The sequence below is a fragment of the Mandrillus leucophaeus genome, unplaced genomic scaffold, assembly GCF_000951045.1.
Source record: "Mandrillus leucophaeus isolate KB7577 unplaced genomic scaffold, Mleu.le_1.0 Scaffold341, whole genome shotgun sequence".
NCBI classification, from domain to species: Eukaryota; Metazoa; Chordata; class Mammalia; order Primates; family Cercopithecidae; genus Mandrillus; species Mandrillus leucophaeus.
In genome coordinates, this window is record NW_012103599.1 from 346,679 (window position 1) to 363,144 (window position 16,466).

The 16,466-nt window shown below is 40.3% G+C and overlaps 1 protein-coding gene across 1 annotated transcript in view; it reads left to right on the forward strand.

The window, feature by feature from the left end:
- INADL (InaD-like (Drosophila)) overlaps nucleotides 1-16,466 on the forward strand; it is a 475,627-nt gene that overhangs the window by 171,069 nt on the left and 288,092 nt on the right. Inside the window, 3 exon segments of the mRNA XM_011988948.1 lie at nucleotides 5,463-5,534; nucleotides 6,837-7,014; nucleotides 13,830-13,940. Coding sequence (XP_011844338.1) covers nucleotides 5,463-5,534; nucleotides 6,837-7,014; nucleotides 13,830-13,940 — 361 coding nt within the window.

Genomic DNA, 16,466 nt, shown 5'->3' on the forward strand with positions numbered 1-16,466 from the left:
GCTGAGGCAGGAGAATAACTTGAACCTGGGAGGTGGAGGTTGCAGTAAGCCAAGATTGCGCCATTGCACTCCAGCCTGGGCAACAAGAGCGACACTGTCTCAAAAAAAAAAAAAAAAACCCACAGAGAATTCTAAAATACAGCGGAGCGTGAAGATATTCCTTGCAGTAATGTCCATGTTCTAAAAGACAAGATACAATCTGATATGGTTTGACTCTGTATCTCTACCCAAATCTCATCTCAAATTGTAATCCCCGTGTGTCAGGGGAGGGACCTTGTGGGAGGTGATTGGATTATGGGGGTGGTTTCCCCATGCTGTTCTTATCATAGTGAGGGAGTTCTCACAAGATCTGATGATGTAAAAGTAGCAGTTTCCCCTACGCTCCCTGTCTCTTTCCTGCCAACATGTAAGATGTGCCTTCCTTCCCCTTTGCCTTCCGCCATGATTGTAAGTTTCCTGAGGCCTCCCCAGCCATGTGGAACTGTGAGTAAATTAAACCTCTTTTCTTTATAAATTACCCAGTCTCAGGTAGTATCTTTATACAGTGTGATAATGGACTAATATAGAGAATTGGTCCCAGCAGAGTGAAGTACTGCTATAAAGATAACCTGAAAATGTAGAAGTGACTTTGGAACTGCCTAATAGGGAGAGGTTGGAATGATTTGGAGGGCTCAGAAGCAGACAGGAAGATGTGGGAAAGTTTGGAACTTCCTAGAGACTTGTTGAATACTTTTGACCAAAATGCTGATGGTGATATGGACAATGAAGTCCAGGCTGGGTTGGTCTCAGATGAAGACGAGGAATTTATTGGGAAGTGGAGCAAAGGTCACTCTTGCTATGCTTTAGCAAAAAGACTGGCAGCATTTTGCCCGTGCCCTAGAGATCTGTGGAACTTTGAACTTGAGAGAGATGATTTAGGGTATCTGGCGGAAGGAATTTCTAAGCAGCAAAGCATTGAAGAGGTGACCTGGCTTTTTCTGAAAGCATTGAATCATATATGTTCACAAAGAGATGGTTTGAAATTGGAACTTATATTTAAAAAGGAAGCAGAGCATAAAGGTGTAGAAAATTTGCAGCCTGACCATGTGGTAGAAAAGAAAAACCTATTTTCTGGGGAGGAATTCAATCTGGCTGCAGAAATTTGCATAAGTAACAAGGAACTGAATGTTAATAGCCAAGATAATGGGGAAAATATCTCTAGGGCATGTCAGAGATCTTTGTGCAGCCCCTCCCACCACAATCCCGGAGGCCTAGGAGTGAAAAATGGTTTTGCGGGCTAGGCCTAAGGCCCTGCTACTCTGTGCAGCCTTGGTACTTTGTACCCTGCATTCCAGCTGCTCCAGCTCCAGCTGTGGCTAAAAGGGGCCAAGGTACAGCTCGGGCTCTTGCTTCAGAGGGTACCAGCTCCAAGCCTTGGCAGCATCCATGTGGTGGTGGGCCTGAGGGTGCACAGAAGACAAGAGTTGAGTTTTGGGAGCCTCTGCCTAGATTTCAGAGGATATATGAAAATGTCTGGATGTCCAGGCAGAAGTCAGCTCAGGGGCAGAGCCCTCATGGAGAATCTCTACCAGGGCAATGCAGAGGAGAAATGTGGGGTTGAAGCCCCCAAATGGAGTCCCCATGGGGGCACTGCCTTGTGGAGCAGTGAGAAGAGGACAACCATCATATTCCAGACCCCAGAATGGTATCTCCACTGGCAGCTTGCATATGCAGCTGGAAAAGCTGCAGGCACTCACCTCCAGCTTGTGAAAGCAACCATGGGGGCTGTACCCTGCGGAGCCACAGGGGCAGAGCTGCCCAAGGCCTTGGGAACCCACCCCTTGCATCAGTGTTTCTTGAATGTGAGACATGGAGTCAAGGGAGATCATTTTGGAGCTTTAAGATTTAATGACTATGACTAGGCGGTAGCTCACGCCTGTAATCCCAGGACTTTGGGAGGCTGAGGCAGGCAAATCACCTGAGGTCAGAAGTTTGAAACCAGCCTGACCAATGTAGTGAAACCCTGTCTCTACTAAACATACAAAAATTAGCCAGGTGTGGTGGTGCACACCTGAAAGCCCAGCTACTTGGGAGGCTGAGTCAGGAGAATTGCTTGAACTGGGAGGTGGAGGTTGCAGTGAGCCAAGATTGTGCCACTGCACTCCGTCCTGGGCAACAGAGGAAGACTCCATCTCAAAAAAAAAAAATTAATGACTACCCCACTAGGTTTTGGACATACATGCAGCCTGTGGCCCCTTTGTTTTGGCCAATTTCTCCCATTTGGAGAACATTAAGAATGAAAACATTTACCCAATGCCTGTACCCCCATTGTATCTTGGGAATAACTAACTTGTTTTTGATTTTACAGGCTTCTAGGTAGAAAGGACTTGGCTGTCTGAGATGAGACTTTGGACTTGGACTTTTGGGTTAATGCTTAAAGGAGTTGAGACTTTAGGAGACTGTTGGGAAGGCATGATTGCTTTTGAAATGTGAAAAGGACATGAGAGTTGGAAGGGGCCAAGGTGGAATGTTATGGTTTGGCTCCGTGTACCTACCCAAATTTCATCTCAAATCGTATTTCCCATGTGTCAGGTGAGGGACCTGGTGGGAGGTGATTGGATCATGGGCGAAGTTTTCACATGGTGTTCTCATGAGAGTGAGGGAGTTCTCATGAGATCTGGTGATTTAAAAGTGGCAGTTTCCCCTGTGCACTCTCTCTCTCCTGCTGCCATGTATACCTTCCTTCCCCTTACCTTCTGCTATGGTTGTGAGTTTCCTGAAGCTTCCCCAGCCATGTGAAGCTGTTAGTCAATTAAACCTCATTTCTTTTTAAATTACCCAGTCTCAGGTAGTATCTTCATAGCAGTGTGAAAATGGACTAATACACAATCTAAGTGCATCATATATTGAGATAGCAGATAAATTACATCAATACAATGGCCTATTAAGGTACTAGTAAATAAAAAATGATGAAGATTATGATACTGTGTGGGTAGATTTTTGTTATAAGTTCAAGTGAAAAAAATTATAGAGGAAATGAATATTGGTTGAGCCTCAGTTAATATCTAATTTAATCCTTGTTGTTATTACATAAGATCATCAAAATAGGACAGTTGGTGCTATGATTACAGTTGTCTAATGATAATCTAGTTGCAAAGAACAAGAATGTGATAGGTTAAAGTGAAAACAGTTTACTTGAATTGGTGGAACTGTGGGTGTATCATTGAGGGATTACAGTTACATACTCATAAACAGAAACCCCATTTAGTGTGACTTAACCAAATAAAGGCAAGTTTTTTTCATGTGAAAAGTCCTGAAGAAGGTGGTCTTAGGATGGTGTGGTGCTGTTGTCATCAGGGTCTTAAATACCTTTGTCCTTTCTGCTCTGCTGCCCTTAATGTATGACCTTACTCCTCATTGTTTCTGTATGATTTGAAGATGAATGTTTTACCACCAATATCACCTGTGAATTCTAGGCAAGAAGAAGGGGAGGGCACAGAGCAAAAGGCTCCTGCCAGCTGATTCTCCTTCCTTTTAATGAGTTTTCCTGGAAGTCTCATCTAGGTACTTTTGGTTCCATATCACTGATCAGCAGTGTGGCACACAGTTCCCATTAGCTGAAAGAAAGTCCAGAAAATGTATTTTTTTCAAACCTGGGCGTAGTGCCACCTAGAATAGAAGAGGGGTTATGTATTTATGGAAGAAGGGGAAAAAAAGACATTAGAAAGTAACCAGCAAGTGTCTGCCACGTTATTTTCCCCTGAATGCTCTGATGCTTTTAATCATAAAAATTAGACTGGCTAAGGTAAGAAAGACATCTGGTAGTGGGCGAGATGTAACGATCCTAATTTCTTAACTGATATTTGGCTTGTCTAGATCCTTTCAGCCTTCTCCTTTTCACATGGCCTTACAATGGTTTTATCCGTCTCTAGAGGGCCAAGAAGGTGGAGTTTTGCTGCATTTTATAGGACTTACTTGAAAGTTCAGAGAAAAATGGGAGTATTGAAACTTAGGGCTAAAACAGATTTGGATACATGAGGAAAGGTTGTGAGGTTGTATAGTATGCTTAAGCCTTCTCTGAGCTTCAGTTCCTCCTGTGTAAAATATAATGTGATCTGCTGTGCTTACTTTGTAGGTTAGAGGGATTTTTGTTTTTGAGACAGAGTCTTGCTCTGTTGCCCAGGCTGGAGAATAGTGGTGTGATTATAGCGCACTACAGCTTTGAGCTCCTGATCTCAAATGATCCTCCTGCCCCAGCCTCCCCAGTCAGTAGCTGGTACTACAGGTGTGCCACCATGCCCAGCTAATTTTTTTTTTTTTTTTTTAAGAGATGGGGTCTCACTGTGTTGTCCAGGTTGGTCTTAAACTCCTGGGCTCAAGTGATCTTCCTGCCTTAACCTCCCAAAGCCCTGGGATTACAGCCATGAGCCACCACACCTGGCCAAGGGTTTTTATGAAAATGAAGTGGAAGAGATAGCACCTAGTTTTTTGTGTAGAGTAATACAATTTACAACATCAGACTGATTTCATTTAGTGGTCCAAAGCCACACACCTATTTCATGGTATAAGTTAGACTTGAGCTTAGGACTTCTGATTTCTCTTCCAGATAATATACTGCACTGTCTATTCACTATTGCATTAATCTTATAACTAAATACTCTGTAACTCAGCATTTTACATTATCCAGTTCAGCAGTTCTTTTTTTTATTTTGAAACAGGGTCTTGCTTTGTCACCTAGGCTGAAGTGCAGTGGCACAAACATGACTCACTGCAGTCTTGACTTTCCAGGCTCAAGCAATCTTCCAGCCTCAGCCTCCCAAGTAGCTGGGACTACAGGCATGTGCCACCATGCACAGCTGATTTTTTTGTAGATACCGGGTTTCAACAATGTTCAGTTCAGTAGTTCTATACTAACTTAACTTGCTGGATGAAAAGTGGTGGTAGGTGGGAAGCAGTGAGGATCATTTTAGATGATATAAGTAACTGAAAAGTTCCCTATAAGTATGCAAAATATTCATGGGATACAAATGACAGGGGAAATATTTAGGGCTAGAAAGACAGATCATATTGACCTGTTCATGTTGATTTATACTTGATACATATGATACTTGTCGATTTCTGTGTTTTAGCTGGTCAAACAATACCAAGTTTTAAGGAATACATTTTATAACATTTTACATATTGATAGAGAAACAAATTTGAAATTGCACAAATCAAACACAAACTTTTAGCATCTAGAGTGTCACCAATAAAAGTGTTTGTAATAATTCTGTGATTTTCTAATGCTGGGTGGGGATTAGTTGAGTTGAATGTTAAAGCAGTATATTTTTGCTTTGCATATTTATTGATGTAAATATTTTAAAAATTTAAAAATTGAGAATCATTTAACTACCTATAGATTTTACAATTTCAAAACCTTCCAAGGACCTTAATAATGAGTGTGCCTTAAAATTGTGTGTATTTTTTTCTTTCTCCCTCTGTAGTGAGTTACCTGAGAGAGAAGAGGGCGAAGGAGAAGAAACTCCAAATTTTAGCCACTGGGGTCCACCGAGAATGTATGTGGATGACATTATTGGCTTTCTCAATAGGAGCACAACCAGTTACTCTTTTCTTTAACTTAACAGAACATCATTTAGTCCTACTCTAATGATTGAAAAATTGTGATAATTCACCTGTAAGCTGGTCTACATTTTAGTTTCGTTTTATCTTATCTAGAGATTTTTAGCGGAACGAAACGACTATAACTAATATTAGGAACATCTTTGATACTCTTTCAGAGAAAGCAACGTAGAAATGTCCATCTAACAAGCATAGTTTATCACTATGTCCTTAAGCAAGTTGGGTAAAGCTGCCTTGAATGCAGTAAAGCTTTCTTTTTTGGTAAACAACAATAACAGTAGTTGAGGCTTCTAGTATATATCAGTTTATCTCTACCTTCCTCCCCTGGTGGAGAGTCCATGTTTGTGCTAACAGAATGTGTGGAAAACCCATCTTCCCTTGGATGTGGGGGAAGTTTTAAATACTCACCAGTCGCTGTAATTTTAAGTCCCCACCAGGGCTGCACTTTAAGATGATGAAAGTCTCCCTTTAGCTGCTCTCTCTATTCCGTATCTATTATTAATTCCACCACCTCCACCCAAACTGGTTCTTTTCTTGTAATTGAAATCTGAATTTGTCTTAAAACATTTAAGAGTTGTTTTCTGAGTTACGTTTTTAATGAGTTAATTATTGGCTGCAATGCAAAACCTATAATATTTTGAAGGGGGGCAGTTTTCATTTCATACTTTCTTTTAAATAATGACATGGAGGTAGGAAGAAAACAAAGCCTTGTGACCTTAGGAGCAGGTAAAATCTGTCCTCTGATTAAAGAACCACAGAGATAAACCTGCTGACTGGGAAAAGCAACTTGGACAAGGAGCCACTCAGTGTCAAATTGATTTTATTCTGAAAGTCTGTACTTTTTGCCGAAATGACATATGTAGCTTTCTTGATTTTTTGTCTTGCCCGTTGTTATTTCTTCAGTCCTTTCTTTGCTTATGTTATGGATATAAATGAAAAGGACTAATCACAGAAAATGTGATAGGAGATGGGAACATTAGGGCTTAGCTAAACCTTCACTGAATATTTAGAGTTATATTTATTGTTCTAGAAATCTATGCTCTTCAGAACTGAAGCTTTCACTTGTTATGAATTATTGATAACATTGGAACTAGGTATAATTTGTATAACATTTGTAAAAATATATTTCAAAAATTTGTATAAAATATGAGTCACAAGGATATAATACAAATGGAATACTTACAGTCCAACAGATTAAACTTGTTAATAAGTGAGTTTTGTTTTTTTCCTTTATATAGTGTTGAGATTTTTAGAGAACCCAATGTGTCTCTTGGGATCAGTATTGTTGGTGGACAAACTGTTATAAAACGTCTAAAGAATGGAGAGGAACTTAAAGGTATATTCATCAAACAAGTTTTAGAAGACAGTCCAGCAGGGAAAACAAACGCACTTAAAACTGGAGATAAAATACTTGAGGTAAATGATGTTAAAGTACTGTTTTTATTGGAAACATACTGTAAGACAGTGAAATAATCATTTAGCTCGAAGACCTTTCTTTATGTGTTGGGGACCGTGTATGTACAGTCGGTGTGCTCTATTTATATGCCTTAGTTTGTACATTGTATGCACAATTTATGAGTTTCTCAAGTGAGTGGGGGTGGGGGTAAACAAATAAAATGATAAAAGAAAAACTTCAGCTGATTGCAAAAAACACTTTAACTAACAAAGGGCTCTATATAGAACAGGGCAGATGGTAGGCATTATGCTTCTCCCACATTCTTTAACAAGCTATAAATTTTTTTCTTGAAGCTCTAAATTTTATAATTGTGTGTTAGTAGGATATCTATGCTTGTTTAGAGAAAGAAATTGACCCTGGAAGGTTGAAGACTATTGAGCGGGGAGGATCCATGATTTGCACCTGATATGCTTCGTGGGCGCTAAGTTTTAAAGACACATCAGGCCGAGCATGGTGACTCATGCCTATAATTCTAACACTTTGGGAGGCCGAGACGGGCACATCACTTGAGGTCAGGAGTTTGAGAGCAGCTTGGCCAACATGGTGAAACCCCATCTACTAAAAATGCAAAAATTAGCCTGGCATAGTGGCACATGCCTATATTCCCAGCTACTCAGGAGGCTGAGACAGGAGAATCGCTGGAACCCTGGAGGTGGAGGCTGCAGTGAGCCAAGATTGGACTGCCCTCTAGCCTGGGTGACAGAGCGACACTGTTGTCTCAAAGCAGAAAAAAAAGGGCACATGAAACCACTGAGAATGCCCTGAGGTGTGAATGTGATACATTTCTTTCCATTGGGTTAATTGGGTGACACCATGGTGGGTACCTCTAATCCCATAATCTGCTTGTTCTTGATTCATTCTTTATGATGCTAACCATCAATCATGGTGTTTCACCTCTGGTAGAATACAAAGAGCCCTGGATATCATGGGTTGGAGTCGGAGTCTGTCCTTTTTATTTTCTATGTGTTTTTGGACAAATCATTAAACCTACTTATTTTGTTTTCAGATAAAATGGAAATGAGAATTCAAAATTGATAGCATTATTGTGAGGATTAAATTAAAGAACTACATAAAAGCTGCTCTGTATATACAAATGTTGAGTTATATTTGTGCTGTGCAATGTTTAAAACAATTTTCAAATATACTACTAATATGGCAATGAAGAAAATGACCAAAAGTCGCTTCCCTTATGGTGTTTACATGATAGTGGGAATGGGGGAATAGACCATAAAATAAATAAGTATATGTAGAACGTCAGATTGTAATAAGTAGCTAGGAAACAAAATAAAGCAGGGGAGGAGGATAAGGAGCGTCGGGTTCAGGGGGATGGTGAAAGCAATAGTCGCACTTTTAATAGCTTTGTTATGGAAGATGATATTGGGACAAATAGAGGAAATGAGAGAGTCAGCCATATGGATATGTGGAGGAAGAAAAACATGCAAAAGCTCCGAGGTAGGAGCTTGCCTAGATGTGTTCAAGGAGTAGCAGGAAGTCCAGCAATGATAGCATAGCGTGAACAAGCCAGAAGGGGTAAGAGAAAAGGGCTGAGGAGTGGTGGGAAGCCACATCATGTAGAGCCTGAAAGCTCTGGAAGGTCTTCTGCTCTGAATGCAGTGGAGAGTCACTGGAGAATTATGAGCAGGTAAGTATTGTTTCCAGGGAGTATTCTGGCTTCGGGGGCGGGGATGGAAGCAGGGGCCTCAGCCAGAAGGCTGTTGCAGTAACTTAGGAGAGAAAGAATGGCGGCCTGGACCAGAAGGAGGGCAGTCAGGTTGTAGCATATTTTGCAGGTGAATAATAGGACTTACTAACGGAATGGATGCCAATAAAGTGGCAAAGATAATTGAAAAGCTTTTCAGCTTGAGAAATTGAAGATGGAATTTCTATTTGCTGAGATGGGGAAGACTGTGGGAGGAACACATTTGGGGAGATACGTTTTAGACATGTTAGGCTAAGATACCTATTTGACATCCATATAGTGATAGTCATTTAGATAAACAAATAAGGAGTCCCGTATTCTTACTAATTTTTTTGGTCTCTTTCCTCAGTTTCAGTTAAAGTTTGTCTCCCACTGTGATTATGGATTTGTTTGCTATTCTTTGTAATTCTGTTGGTTTTGCTGTATTTAGTGGATTTGTTGGTGATTTGCTTTTGACATTATGTAGTTTTCCTCTTTATTCCTATTAGTTACTTTTTACCTTAAATTCTATTTTATTAATATTGGTAACCCTGTTTTATTTTAGTTATTAATTTACATGGTACTTTGCTTTTTTTTGGAAATGGAATCTCTCTCTGTCACCCAGGCTAGAGTGCAGTGGCACTATCTCGGCTCACTGCAGCCTCCATCTCCCAGGTTCAAGCAATTCTCCTGCCTCAGCCTCCTGAGTAGCTGGGATTACAGGCGCCCACTACCTTGCCTGGCTAATTTTTGTATGTTTTGGTAGAGATGGGGTTTTGCCATGTTGTTCAGGCTGATCTCGAACTCCTGACCTCAGGTGATCTGCCCACCTCAGCCTCCCAAAGTGCTGGGATTACAGGCATGAGCAACATATAACTAAATTTTGTTTTTTTAATTCAATCATCTAGAAAATAAGTGAGGTGAATTCACTTTTACTTTGATTACTGATCTATTATAATTTAATTTTTTAATATTTATTTTTGTATTATAGTTTTCTTAATGTATTTTGAAATCATCATAAATTCATAGGAAATTACAAAGAAGTATATGGGGAAGTCCCATGTAACCTTCACTCAGTCACCTCCAATTTTAATATCTTATACAACTATACTATAATAGCAACACCAAGAAAATGACATTGACTCAATCCGTAGTTTATTCAGATTTCACCAGTTATGCATGCATTGATTTGTGTGTGTGTTTGTAGCTCTATACAGTTTTATCACATGTAAAACCTTGCATATGCACCACCACGATTGATAAACTCAACTGTGTCATCACCACAGAACTCCCTTGCATTACCCTTCTGTATTAGTCCGTTCTCAACTGCTATGAAGAAATACCTGAGAGTGGATAATTTATGAAAGAAAGAGGTTAAATTGACTGACAGTTCCGCATTGCTGGGGAGGCCTCAGGAAACTTATAATCATGGTGGAAAGAGAAGCAGGCACCTTCTTCACTTTCGATTGCCTCTTCCCTTTCTCTCCCATCCCTAACTTCTGTCAACCAGTTTAGTTGATGTCTATAAATGTTATTTCACTATTATCTCATAAATGCAATTATGCATTATGTGTTTTTTTGAGATTGCCTTTTTTTACTTAGCATAATCTCCTTGAGGTTCTTTCAATTTGTTGTACACATTAATAGTTCATTCCTGTGGCTGGGTGAGGTGGCTCACACCTGTAATCCCAGCACTTTGGGAGGCGGAGGCAAGAGAATGGATTGAGTCCAAGAGTTCAAGATTTGCTTGGGCAACATAATGAGACCCTCTCTCTACAAATAAACTACCACTTTCTTCCTTTTTGTTGAGTAGTTGTCTTTGGAAATTCAGGCTGCCAAAACAAAATACCATAAACATAGAAATTCCATTATAGTTTTGAAGGCTGGGAACTCCAAGATCAAGGCATTGGCAGATTCAGTGTCTGGTGAGGACCTGTTTTCTGTGGGGCCAGAGATGCCCTTCTCACTGTGTCCTCACATAGTAGAAGGGATGAGCTAGCTATCTTGCGTCTCTTTTATAAGGCCACTAATCCCATTCTTGAGGGCAGAGCCCTCATGACCTAATCCCTTTGTAAAGGCCCTACCTACCTCCTAATACCTTCACCTTAGAGGTTAGGATTTCAAGATACGAATTGTGAAGGACACATAAATTCCAACCATAGCAGTGGCATTTCATAATATGGATGTACCAATTTGTTTAATCATTCACCCACTGAAAGACACTAGGGTAGTTTTTAATTATTGACTATTACAAATAAATCTGCTCTAAATATTTGTGTACAAATTCCTGAGTGAAAGTAAGTCTACATTTCTCTAGGATAAATACCCAAGGGTGCAATTACTGAGTTTTTTGGTAATTTTACTTTTGGTTTTGAAAAGAATTGTCAAACTCTTTTCCAGAGTGACTGGCTATACCGTTTTACATTCACACCAGCAGTGTTTAAGTTTCCCCATATTCTTACCAACCTTTTCCCTTTACTCTCACACTCAGAACACTAGATGTCACCAGATGTGTAGGAGTTTCCCCCATACACTAAGCAGTTCTCCAGTGGACTCCAACTGGATATCTTACCATTCTGTTCAATTCCGATACTATGTATCTGGAGATAGTGTCAGATCCCCAGCGGACACCAACTGTCTTATAATTTAATTCAATTCCGATACTATGTACTTGGATATAGCATCAGATCATACAGTTGAGGGCTTGCTCCCACAAGATTGCCCCCATGTCAGATGCCAGTCTTAGTAGGTTGTCGCCTATACTTCTGACCAGCTGGCTGCAAACCAGAATTCCCACATCCCTCCCCCTGAATTTTGTTAATTTACTAGGGCAGCTCAGAGAAACACTTACTTACATTTACTGGTTATACAAAGGTTACAGATGGACAGCCAGATGAAGAGATGCATGGGGCAAAGCGTGAGGAGGAGGGCACAGAGCATCCACACTCTGGGTGTACTACCTGCCACCCTTCCAGCATGTCGACATGTTCAACAACCCAGAAGCTCATCAAATCTTGTTGTTCAAGGGTTTTTACAGAGCTTCATCTCTAGCCCCCACCCTCACTTCTTGGAGATCGTGGGGGAAGTGCAGGGATTCTCTAATCCTTTGGTCTTTCCGTGACTGGCCCCATCCCGAGGATATCCGGGGGCTCTACCCTAAGCCACCTCAGTAGCATGAACTCACATGTGAAAGGGGCTGTTAATGCATAACAAAAGACACTCCTACCACTCAGGAAACTCCAAGGGTACTCTGTGACAAGAACAAGGACATTTCATATTATACCACAGGCACACACATCTGTGTCCTCAGCTTCTCATGTGCTCACTTCCTCCTCAGCCTACTCAAGTTCAGTGGTTGGCAGCTCCAACCCCTCCCTTGCATGTGCTTCCTACTCTTGATCCTCTTTCCTTTCACTGAACTTGTCTGGGAGAACCCCCTAGTTAAGTGCAGCTCTGCTTATTCCAGGTCTCTAGCATGGCTGGAAAAATAACCAGCCATGGTATCTGGTCTCATTAGAAGCTCATGAGCACCCCCTTAAGCGGGTCTTTAGTTTTGCCCTGCTGTCCTGTAATTTTCTCCTAGCTGGTTCAGTCTCCAGTTTTTATAAGTGATATGATTTGACTGTGTCCTCACCCAAATCTCATCTTGAATTGTAGTTACCAAAATCCCCACATGTCATGGGAGGGACCCAGTGGGAGGTAATTGAATCATGGGGGTGGTTACCCCTGCTCTGCTGTTCTTGTGATGGTGAGTGAGCTCTTACAAGATCTGATGATTTTACAAGGAACTTTTCCCCCTTTTCTTGGCACTTCCCCTTCCTGCCATGTGTTTGCTTCCCCTTCCACTATGATTGTAAGTTTCCTGAAGCCTCCCCAGCCATACAGAACCATGAGATAATTAAACCTCTTTCCTTTATAAATTACCTAGTGTTATGCAGTTCTTTATAGCAGTGTGAGAACAAACTAATATGACAGGTAACTGTGCCAAACTCCTTATGCCTCTTAACTTAGTCTTGCTCTCAGTTTAAGGTCCTGGTTTCAGGTTTCATTGAGAAAATAGAGGCAGTTAAAGGGAACTTCCCCTGCTTCCAGTGCTCACCAAATCTTTTTTCTAATTGCCTCTGTAACAGCAAAGGAATTACACTTGTGCTTCTATCCAAAGCCAATCTCTCTAACTTGTACGGTAGGAATCATTTCCTCTTGACTATCCAAGGATATTGTCCTTACAGTTGTCATGTCTCTCCTTTATCATCCATTTTTTTCTCTACACTGTATCATTATTGCTGTAATATTTCCTCCTGTCTTAAAAACATCCCACATCCCTCTCCACCCACATTCCTGTTTCCTCGGTCCTCTAATAGCAAACCAGTCTTCACAAATTGTTAGTATCCATTGAGACCATAGACCATCCCAGCATTTACCAAGGCTTTGTTACATTATAGATTTGAAAACTTAGTTCTGTTAAACATGTTTTGGAAATGCAGAGTGCTCTTGGCCATTTATGGGCATGTTAGCAAGTTACATTCTCTGAAATTTCTATAATAAGGAACTGTTTACACTTACTCAAATTTATTGAACACATAAATAGTTTTAGTAAAAGAACTTGTGGATGTTTTTTGGTACTTCTTTTTAAACATAATTTGAGAAATGTTCAACTACTCAATTGTGGTAACAGGCGATTTGCTTAAAATATTATGCCTCTCAGCTTAATGGAGAGATGATAAAAGTCCATAGATATTCCCAGCCTCCTTTATCCCGCTCGGAATTATGTACTGTGCTCCTGGCAGAGGTGGCAGACATCTTAAGGTTCTGTTACTGTCTGAACTACCTGTTTTGGATAATTATATTTAACCAGGGCTGTTTTTATTAATATATTTGACTTATCTACTTTTCTAAAGGTGAAATGTTACTTTCCTTAAACATGTTCTCCTAAAATAGCCAAGCCTTTTATGGGCCAATCTTATTTTTTTCTGACTGTGGTCTAACTCCTTAGACTCTGCTTGTTCTCATAACTAGGTAATACACATGAACTTTGAATTAACCTATCTGCAATATCTAATGCTGGTCTAATTGAAATAAGTTGCTCCTGTGTTTCAGGTGTCTGGAGTAGATTTGCAGAATGCCTCACACAGCGAAGCAGTTGAGGCCATTAAGAATGCAGGCAACCCTGTGGTGTTCGTTGTTCAGAGCTTGTCATCCACTCCACGAGTAAGTTTTAGTTCATATTTTCAAAAAGTTTAACAATACTCTGGATACCTGCAGACCAAGCTGGGCCCTCTAAATGTTTTCCACATATTTTCATTGTAGTTCCCAAACTATAGTTAAAGTATGAGCTTCATAAAAATTTAGTCATTAAGTTCCCTTTTTTCCCCTCCAGTTTTGATCTTCTGGTCAAATTGGAGTCATTACAGTGTGCATTGGTTTAAGTTACTGCTCCTGGAATCAAACAGACCTGTTTTCAATTTCTTGATTCCTTATTTACCAGCTTTGCTAACTTGGAGGCAAGTTACTTTTCTGAGCAAGTTACTTTGTTTATGAAATACTTTGAACAGAAGGTCACGTGTAAAAACATTGTAGAGATACTATCACATGTTGTGTATATTTACTAAAGGATGTAAAAATAAAAACACGTTGACATGTTGTACTGTTGTGTGTTCTGATGTTAGAGATTCCAAATGTAAAAATAGCAATATTTAATCATAAAATTTTTCTTTTTCTTCTTTTTCTTTTTTTTGAGATGGAGTCTTGCTCTGTTGCCCAGTCTGGAGTGCAGTGGCACGATCTCAGCTCACTGCAACCTCTGCCTCCCAGGTTCAAGTGATTCTTGTGCCTTAGCCTCCCAAATAGCTGGGATTGCAAGCATGTACCACTATGCCCCACTAATTTTTGTGTTTTTAGTAGAGACGAGATTTCACCTTGTTCGCTAGGCTGGTCTCAAACTCCTGGCCTCAAGTGATCTGCCCACCTTGGCCTCCCAAAGTGCTGGTATTTCAGGTGTGAGCCATTGCGCCTGACCTACAGTTTTTCTTCTGTAATGAATTACTCCTGTGGTATGGAATTGGCACTGTGATATGAAATGTCAGTGGCAGGATATGGATTTTATACTACAATGTGCAACAGAAACATCACCCTTAAAACTGGAAGCAATATTCTTTTTCTTCATTTTATAATGGAAGACAGCTGTTCAAAACATATACACTTCTTTTTTTGTTTGTTTCTGGGGACAGAGTCTCATTCTGTCACCTAACCTGGAGTGCAGTGGCATGATCATAGCTCGCTGTAGCCTTTATCTCCTGAGCTCAAGCAATCTTATTATCTTAGCCTCCCAAGTAGCTGGGATTACAGGTGCATGCCACTACACCTGGTGAATTTTCTCTTTGGTTTTTTGACAGGGTCTCACTTTGTTCCCCAGGCTTACATATGCACGTCTAACTGCATATTTTAAAAATTTATTTGCTTTCCAATATAGTTTTGTAGTGCATTCCAATCTGTTGTATGTCAAGGCAAAAAGAAAATAATACTTACATGGCAAACTGGGTGGGTATATGGTTGGCTATCCCAGTGGTGAGGGCATTGATGGAATATTTTGCATACTTGTAACCTGCCTATGCACAGTGAGCTGCAGCCTGCATTGGCACCTCTGCTGTGTCACTGCATTTTGCAGTGTGGTGCCTTCCATTCTTAGCACCATGTTTACACCATCAAGACTAATTGAGAGAGGTGAGCTGAATAAAGTTCTCTTGTTTTCATAAAATTTGAAATTCAATAAGAATTTTTAGAATCCAGTTTTTAATTCTTATAATATTGAGAATGTAGTTGAGGCCATGGCTTTTATTTCTGGAAACCTAGTTCAACAGGAAAATTGGCCAGATTGTTGTTTGCCAAATTATACTTCCAAATCAATAATTTTGACTGAGAATGAGCCAATCAAATTATACATTTGCGTGGCCAGCTGTGAATGCCCTGCCAAAAAGGCTAAGCTTTCAATCCAACCTTTGCTAGTGAGCTGAGGTGGAAAGTTTTGTTTGGATGACACAAACAGTGCAATTTCTTTCAATTATTCAAACAAAGAAAATCTCTTCAGCACCATACCATGCTCAAGTTACTTACTCCCTATGTAGTATAATAGAGTGCCACATTGTACATTCAGTTCATCAGGCATTGAACTATCTGTGATTCTAGCCAAGGGAGCATCTCCCATTGATGATGTTAATTACTATGTCCATGACTCGTTCCATTTTCAACTTTGTTTATAGGGCAAAGTGACTTTTCTTTTTTGAGACAGGGTCTTATTCTGTCCCCCAGGCTGAGTGCAGTGGCACAATCATGGCTTGCTGAAACCCCGAACTCCTTGGCTCAAGCAATCTTCCCAGTTCAACCTCCCAAGTGGCTGGGACCACAGGCACACATCACCATGCCTAGCTAGTTTTTGATTTTTTCCTGCAGACAGGGTCTCCCCTTATTGCTCAGGAAGGTCTTGAACTCCAGGCCCAAGCAATCCTCCTGCCTCAGCCTCCCAAAGTGTTGGGATTACAGGCATAAGCCACTGCACCTGACCAGGGCAAAACGATTATTATTGCGTGAGGCAAATGAAAGGAGAATCAAGTTTCATGTCTTTATAAAATGGTGCTATTTTTGGTTTACTTATTATTGCAAGTAGTACTGATTATCCAGAAATAGAAAATATAGGCAATGCTTAATCATTTGTATCTAGTTTACATTAAATTTTGAACT